We start from the raw sequence: 7,692 nt of genomic DNA, 5'->3' as shown, positions 1-7,692 counted from the left end.
GAGGAAACTTTTTTTTTTTTTTTTTTTTTTTTTTTTTGCAAAAAAAAATTGATAACAACATTTAATTTATAGCTAGTCCTACAATTTAAAAAGATGATGGAGATGAGTTTTAAAATAATTGCATCAAATTTAGCCTAAATGTGTAGTCCTATTTTAATTGGGAGGAGTTGTAAATGATTGAAATAATATGAAAACTATTCAAAATTCGAAAGTTCAATTTGATGCTCAGATTATTAGCAAACAAGCCAGGGCTTGTATAGCAAGGTTTTCTCAATCAAACTTCGAATTTGAGCCCTAATTAATTGAATATCAATGAGTAGTTGTACGATAGTATAAATTGAAGCTTGCCTACTACGCTTATGGAATGAATCAAGATATGCCCTAGACTGACTTTAACCGAGAGGATGAAAACCAAGACACAAATGGTCCTAGTGTGCGGCTGTGCTTTTGAGGAGAGTATCCATCCTGACCTGCTCTATGATTTTGTTTTACCCATCCTGACCCACCCGCTTTTTCAACTTTATTAACTTAGGGTGAGGGGGGCACCCTCGTGACCCCATGCGGGGACCAAATCCGCCGAAGAGGGGCGGTGCCGCCATTCAGTCGGGGACCAAAATCGGGGAGCCGGCACCGAAGAGGGGAGGAGAGAGAATGTGGGCCCCCCATTCAATCAACCAATGATATTTTTTTTAATAAAAAAACAAGTCACCTAAGAGGGGAGTGCCGCCATCAAATTGGGGTGTGAGGGGAGTTTAAGAGAGGAGTTGACGTGACATAACCTGATTGGGTGTGCGTAAGAGAGGGGACTCCCCTCTTAGGGGAGTGCCCCGCTCACCCTTAGGCCCATCTAGAACTACTAACAGTTTAATGCTGACCCAAGACAACCTAAACTCTTTACATTAAATACCCATCTTGACCCAAAAGTAACTATTAAACGATAAAACCTGACAGTGTAAAATCTACAAATCACAAGAATCAACCGATCATTCAACTCTAAAAACAACAAATACAAGTACCAACCAAATACAAGTACCAACTGAACATTTAACTCTAAAAACAACAAATAATGATAGAAAAAAAAGTTAGTAAGACCATCCGTAGTCGTCAAATTTTGGGCCTTTTTTTGTTGAATTCCACGCCCCAAAACGCCCCCCCTCCCGAGCGTTTTTTTTTTTCAAAAAAAAATCGTTTTGACGTTGTTTTTCCCACGCCGTGTTCAAAAAATTTGCCAATCATTGCTCTTCTACTTTTTCTTTGTCCAATAAACGTTTTTGATGTCTTTTTAGTTTAATTATATTCACACCCCTTTTTTAACATAATTCTCACATCCCCACTACCCCATTTAAAAAAAAAAAAAACGCTCTATAATACCCCAATAATTGTCACATATCGCAACACCAATAGGTAGGGGGCATTATTATGTGTACCACAGCACCAAACCACACAAACAAAACAAAACACAGTAAGTATAAAAATAAATCTAAGTTTTCCTTGTTCACATTCAAACAATCTGAGCCACAAATCCTCATCAAAGGATCAAGAATCAGTAGAAAAACAAGACGAAGCCATGTTTGTCCTGCACAAAATGGCTTCATCCTCTCACCCTCTCTTCACTTCATCCCTCAAATTCTCAACAACCCATTCTCCATCTTTATCTTCATCTTTCCTATTCAATCCCATCTCTAAACACTTGTATCGACCAAATTTCCAATCTTTTTACCTTTTCAAGAAACCCCATTACCGCTTCTTCTCTTCTCCGGCTGCCGTCGCCACCGATCCCGCCACTGCCGTCGCCGCCGATAACAATGTTTCCGATGATGTACCTAAGGAGGTGGAGAAAGTAGTGCTTCCTACTAATGAATCGTCCAATACACTCCTCAGAATTCGGCATACTGTAAATTCACTTTCTTTTTTATTTCTTTAGATTTCTGTATATTAATATCTGTTTATGTTTATTTATTATAAAATTATAGAGATTTTTAGTTTTTACACCCCATTGGGCCCTAGAAATGAATCTATTTAGGTTCATAGAGATGCATTTTGACTTCTGGATGTCAAAGTCACAAAATTTGACATGGGTTTTGTCATAGTTGTCGATAGCGAATAGCCACAAGGCACATGTAGGCTACGTAGCGAATAGCGGCAAATAGTGACGGCTATTTTATAAATAGCGATTACACTAGAAAAAGAATTTTGAAAATTTTTATATGTATATTACATCAAAATACCCTTGTATATATGCTATTTTACATGTATATTCAACAAAAAACCTATAAATCCAGCTATTTTATAGCTATATCTAATTGCTATTTACATCAAAAAATAAAAAAAAACAATCGCTATCATCGCTATTTGTCGCTATGACCCATGTAGCGACACTACGTCGCATGGCTATATAGCGCGCTGTAGCCGCTATTAACAACTATGGGTTTTGTTAATATTTTACTGTCACTTCTGTGAGGATGTTAAGTCTTGTTAGAACATTTAGCAATTGGGAACTTATGTTATTAATTTGTGACAATTTCATATCATGTGTGAGTTTGAAAAGATATACTAATTGAGTATGTTAAAGATGCTGCAAAACTAATTGTGATTCAATATTTGTGTTCATTTATGCTTTCTGTTAATGTGTTTGCTAATGTAAATAAAATAATGCATATATGATTGATTAGTGTGAGTGATTTTACATATGGATACAGTGTGCTCATGTTATGGCGATGGCGGTTCAAAAAGTATTTCCTGATGCTAAAGTGACGATTGGTCCATGGATTGAACACGGGTTTTACTATGATTTTGATATTGAGCCCTTGACGGATAAGGACCTCAAGAAGATTAAGAAGGAGATGGTAGGTCATTGAGCATCGGTTACGTTTTCATATGTTACGCTTTTGCTATTAAAACTTGGGATGTATTGATAAACTGTTGTTTCAGGGTACGTAACTCGTTATTTATTATCATCTGTAGGATCGTATCATCGGTAGAAATTTACCATTAATCAGAGAAGAAGTGACGAGAGACGAAGCCGAAAAAAGAATAACCGCCATTAATGAACCGTACAAATTGGAGATCTTGAATAGTATTAAGGAAGAGCCTATCACCATATATCATATTGGTAACACTCCCCTTACATTATTTGACACTCATAAGTCAAAAGTCAACCATTATACTTAGACTTTTTGTAGTAAACCAACCCTTGTTTTAGGTAATGAATGGTGGGATCTTTGTGCGGGCCCTCATGTTGAAACTACTGGAAATATTAATAGGCGAGCCGTACAACTTGAATCCGTTGCGGGTGCGTATTGGCGAGGAGATGTGAATAAACCTATGCTTCAAAGAATTTACGGCACCGCATGGGAGAATGAAGAACAGTTAAAAGCGTATTTACACTTCAAAGAAGAAGCTAAACGTCGTGATCATAGGCGTCTTGGCCAAGATCTTGACCTCTTTTCCATACAGGTAGTTAGCCCTACACCCTAAACCTAAGCCATAATATTTTATAGCGTAAAATGCCATTTTCGTCCCTGAGGTTTGGTCAGTTTTGCGACTTTCGTTCAAAGGTTTGTTTTTCCGCCTATGGATCTAAAAGGTTCGAAATCTTGCCATTTTCATCCGGCTCGTAACTACATTCATTTTTTCCGGTAAGTCAGGCGTATTTCCGTCTTTTTTGTTAACTTAAAGGGCAATTCGGTCTTTTTAACTTTATGTACAAACATTTAGCATAATGTACAAGTATTCAAATTACCCTTAACGGAGAAAAAAGATGAAAATACCCCTGACTTAACGGAGAAAACTGGATGGACTTAACGAGCCTGATGAATATCACAAACCTTTGGACAAAAGTCGCAAAACTGGCCAAACCTCAGGGTTGAAAATGGCATTTTACTCTATTTTATATTTCAAAAAGATTATATCTTCTTGTATCTACAGGATGATGCGGGTGGAGGGTTAGTTTTCTGGCATCCAAAAGGAGCTCTCGTGAGGCACATAATTGAAGATTTATGGAAAAAGATTCACTCGGAACGCGGTTACGATCTTTTGTATACCCCCCATGTAGCAAAGGCGGAACTTTGGAGTATTAGTGGTCATTTGGATTTCTACAGAGAGAACATGTATGACCAGATGAAGATCGAGGACGAACTTTATCAGCTTCGTCCCATGAACTGCCCGTACCATATTTTAATTTACAAACGAAAATCTCACTCTTATCGTGATTTTCCAATTCGGGTCGCAGAGTTAGGAACGGTTTATAGATATGAATTATCTGGAAGCTTACACGGGCTTTTCCGTGTAAGAGGCTTCACTCAGGTAAATGTTTATATCATTTATTTGTATTTCATGCATACCGCGTGTTGATTAATTTGTATTGTTGATTTACAGGATGATGCACATATTTTTTGCTTAGAGGATCAAATTAAAGATGAAATTAAAGGTGTCTTGGATCTTACTGAGCAAATGTTGCTCCAATTTGGATTCGACAAATATGAAGTCAACCTTTCGACTAAACCCGAGAAGGCGGTAGGTGATGACGATATATGGGTCAAAGCAACGGGTGCGTTAAAGGATGCCTTAGATGCTAAAGGATGGGCTTATGAAGTTGATGAAGGTGGTGGTGCGTTTTACGGCCCGAAAATTGATCTCAAGATTATGGACGCCCTTGGTAGGAAGTGGCAATGCTCTACCATACAGGTACTTATGGGCCAATCCAGTTTATGTTCTATTTTTAACGTGTTAGTTAAAAAAGAAGCTAGAAAGGAAAAGGGTCGATATGAGTCAAGCGGGTTAAAAGTCACCCAACGTGTATAATAAACTTGTGTCGGGTGACCCAACCAGTGCAAAGTTTACACATTATTATTATTAATTAATATTAATATAACAAAAGAGGGTGTCTTAGGAATAGTACCTAAGGGCTAAGACATAACCTCTATTTTTTATTGTTTTTCTTATCATATTTACAAAAATGCCATCCATGGTTATTTTTTTTTTTGAACTTTTTATGTATTCAACCCCCCCCCCCCCTCTCGAGTTTTGCGTACTTATTTTCATGTACGTAGGTCAAATATAAAATGTTTCTGTGCTTAATTTTATGTACATTTTTCGCTGGTCTACGTTTTGTTCGGAAACGAGTTGGGTCAGATATAATATGTTTTCATTAGGCTATATAAATTCGAGTTACTTTACGTTCGACTCCGCTGCGACGCGTGGCACCATTGTTTAATGTAAAAAAACACTATTTTTTACGTGCTTATTTTTAAGTACGTTTCGTTATAAATCCAAGTTGGTTTACGTTTCGACGTAAATTTTCTCGGTGATAAATCAGGTCAAGTATAATACGTTTTCGTGCTTATTTTCATGTGCGTTTTCAGTTGGTCTACGTTTTGACGTAACTTTTGTTCGAAAACGAGTCGTGTCAAATATTTAATGGTATAAGTTCAAGTTATCTTAAGTTTTGACGCCACCGTAACGCCCGGCGGGTCAAAATACTAGTTTTAACCAATTACCCCGCTCGTCCTACTTGTCCATTTTTCCAATTAATCACTGCAATCAAGTTGTGAGTGTTATAATGTAATCAAACAAGATTGGTTGTGTAGGTTGACTTTAACTTACCACAACGTTTCGACATCACGTATATTGATTCAAACTCGGAAAAGAAGAGGCCCATCATGATTCACCGAGCAGTTCTCGGATCTCTAGAGCGGTTTTTTGGTGTACTTATAGAGCATTATGCTGGTGATTTCCCGTTGTGGCTTTCTCCAGTTCAAGCTCGAATTCTACCAGTTACCGACACGCAGGTAATCAAGATCGACTCTTTGTTTAAATGTGTAAATTAGCATTTGAGGTTCAAGATTATAACATGGAGGTAAATGGTAATGTCCTGTTTTTTAGCTTGAATACTGCAAAGATTTAACTGAGAAGATGAAAGCGAGTGGAATACGTGTTGAGTTGTGCACGGGTGAGCGACTGCCGAAGCTCATTAGAAATGCAGAGAAGCAGAAGATACCGTTAATGGCTGTTGTGGGACCCAAGGAGGTTGAGACGGAGAGTGTTACAGTTAGATCTAGGTTCGGTGGGGAGCTAGGAACGATGGGCGTTGATGATTTCATCACGAAGATCAAGGACGCTGTCGACAATCGAACATCTGTTTGACACACGGTTGTAAATCAAGATTGTTGGGTCAATTAATGATTTTGATAGAAACACACATTGTAATACAAAAACAATCAAATAATAGCACAATTACGGTTCAAATAAACTCAACTAAGTTTATGTGTTTTTAGAACATGTGTAGTGGAATAATTAAACCCTTTAAAAAGTGTTGTCATGTCAGCGCCACATAGACAGATGGAACATTAACTAAACCCCCAGATGTAAATAAAACTTAATTTAGAAAAAAAGAAAAAAGAAAACAATGTGATTGTGATAGAACCCAAAATCAAACAAAACTACGTTGTAAACTGAAATACTACAAGATAGAAGACCTGATTCGAGATGGGTTAATCTCCAAGAACAAAGATATAGATACCCAATTAGATAATAATCATCGGCCTCATCCCCAAAAACTAGAACAAAGATATAAATAAGCAATAATAGCAGTAATAACTGGCCCTTCAGCTCCCATTTCCCCATCAATTTCCCTTTTCAATAACTGTTTTAACCCATTAATAAATCTGACCCTATTTCCCACCCGTATAGGAATCGGGTTTGTATCAGATTGGTTGAAGATTTAATGGGCCCCACAACCGTTCTCAACAAGGCCTGTTATCACAATGACTTGCCTGAAAGGTGTTTAAGGCCTCAAACCATTAACTTGCCGGAATGGTATTTAGTGCCCCAGCCGGGTGCCGTGGCATGGGGGCGCTAATCGACTACATACGACTTTAGTTTATATCTAGCATACTGCTTCTGGATCTTTTGTGTTAGAAATTTGAATGCTAGGGATTTATTAGCTTGCAAGCTAAGATGGAACACAAAGCTTGATCTAAGTTGAAGATTCACATTCTGAAAGTTTAACTGGAAATGTTATCTCATTACCTCTTCAACCTCTCTCGTCTATATCATTAAAAAAACATAAATAAACAAAAATAAAAATGCAAAATATATAATAAAATAAAACTACAATAAACAGCAAAAAAAAAAAAAAAAAAAAATCCCACAAAACATGACATGTATAAAAACACGTAAATAATCCCTAATAAAAATTAATTGCTGTCAAACCATAATTAAAGCGACAAAAATGTAAAAGCTAGAATTAAATTAAAAAAATCATTGTAGATGAAATACAAGGAATAGTTAATAATCTCAGCTTCTGTTTGGTATGGCTTGGGTGGGCTGAAGACAAATCGATTCTTGTTCATGTTAATTTGTTAAGGAAATATGTGTTCACGAAGTGTTCATGAACACTTATCGAACCGGATTTTATGTTCATGTTCGTTTATTAAGAAAATGCATGTATTCGTGTTCGTTTGTGTTTGCTTGTTAATTTTAGGTACCGGACAAAAGCGGACACAGACAAACACTACTGAAGTTCATGAATGCAGACGGACACAAATGAACGTTTATGAATACAAATGAACATAAATGAATACAAACAAGCATTCATGAACTTTCATTTGATTTTTTTTAGTGTAAACTTTCATTTGTAAACCATGTACTTAAATTATTCTATTCTTTTTCTTCTACTTTAACCATATTACT

The 7,692-nt window shown here is 36.8% G+C and overlaps 1 protein-coding gene across 1 annotated transcript; it reads left to right on the top strand.

Annotated features, from left to right (window-relative positions):
• Nucleotides 1-1,505: 1,505 nt before the first annotated feature.
• On the top strand, nt 1,506-6,271 carry LOC110886001 (threonine--tRNA ligase, chloroplastic/mitochondrial 2). The gene is made up of 8 exons (XM_022133752.2): nt 1,506-1,894; nt 2,700-2,846; nt 2,965-3,112; nt 3,203-3,456; nt 3,928-4,305; nt 4,378-4,686; nt 5,589-5,789; nt 5,884-6,271. Exons 1-8 carry the CDS (start codon nt 1,568-1,570, stop codon nt 6,142-6,144), a joined length of 2,025 nt encoding a protein of 674 aa, XP_021989444.1. The 5' UTR covers nt 1,506-1,567; the 3' UTR covers nt 6,145-6,271.
• The last annotated feature ends 1,421 nt before the right edge of the window (nt 6,272-7,692 follow it).

The sequence above is a fragment of the Helianthus annuus genome, chromosome 10 (assembly GCF_002127325.2).
Source record: "Helianthus annuus cultivar XRQ/B chromosome 10, HanXRQr2.0-SUNRISE, whole genome shotgun sequence".
NCBI lineage: Eukaryota > Viridiplantae > Streptophyta > Magnoliopsida > Asterales > Asteraceae > Helianthus > Helianthus annuus.
Note: the sequence above shows the minus strand (reverse complement) of the source record. Positions and strands in the feature narration are given on the sequence as shown.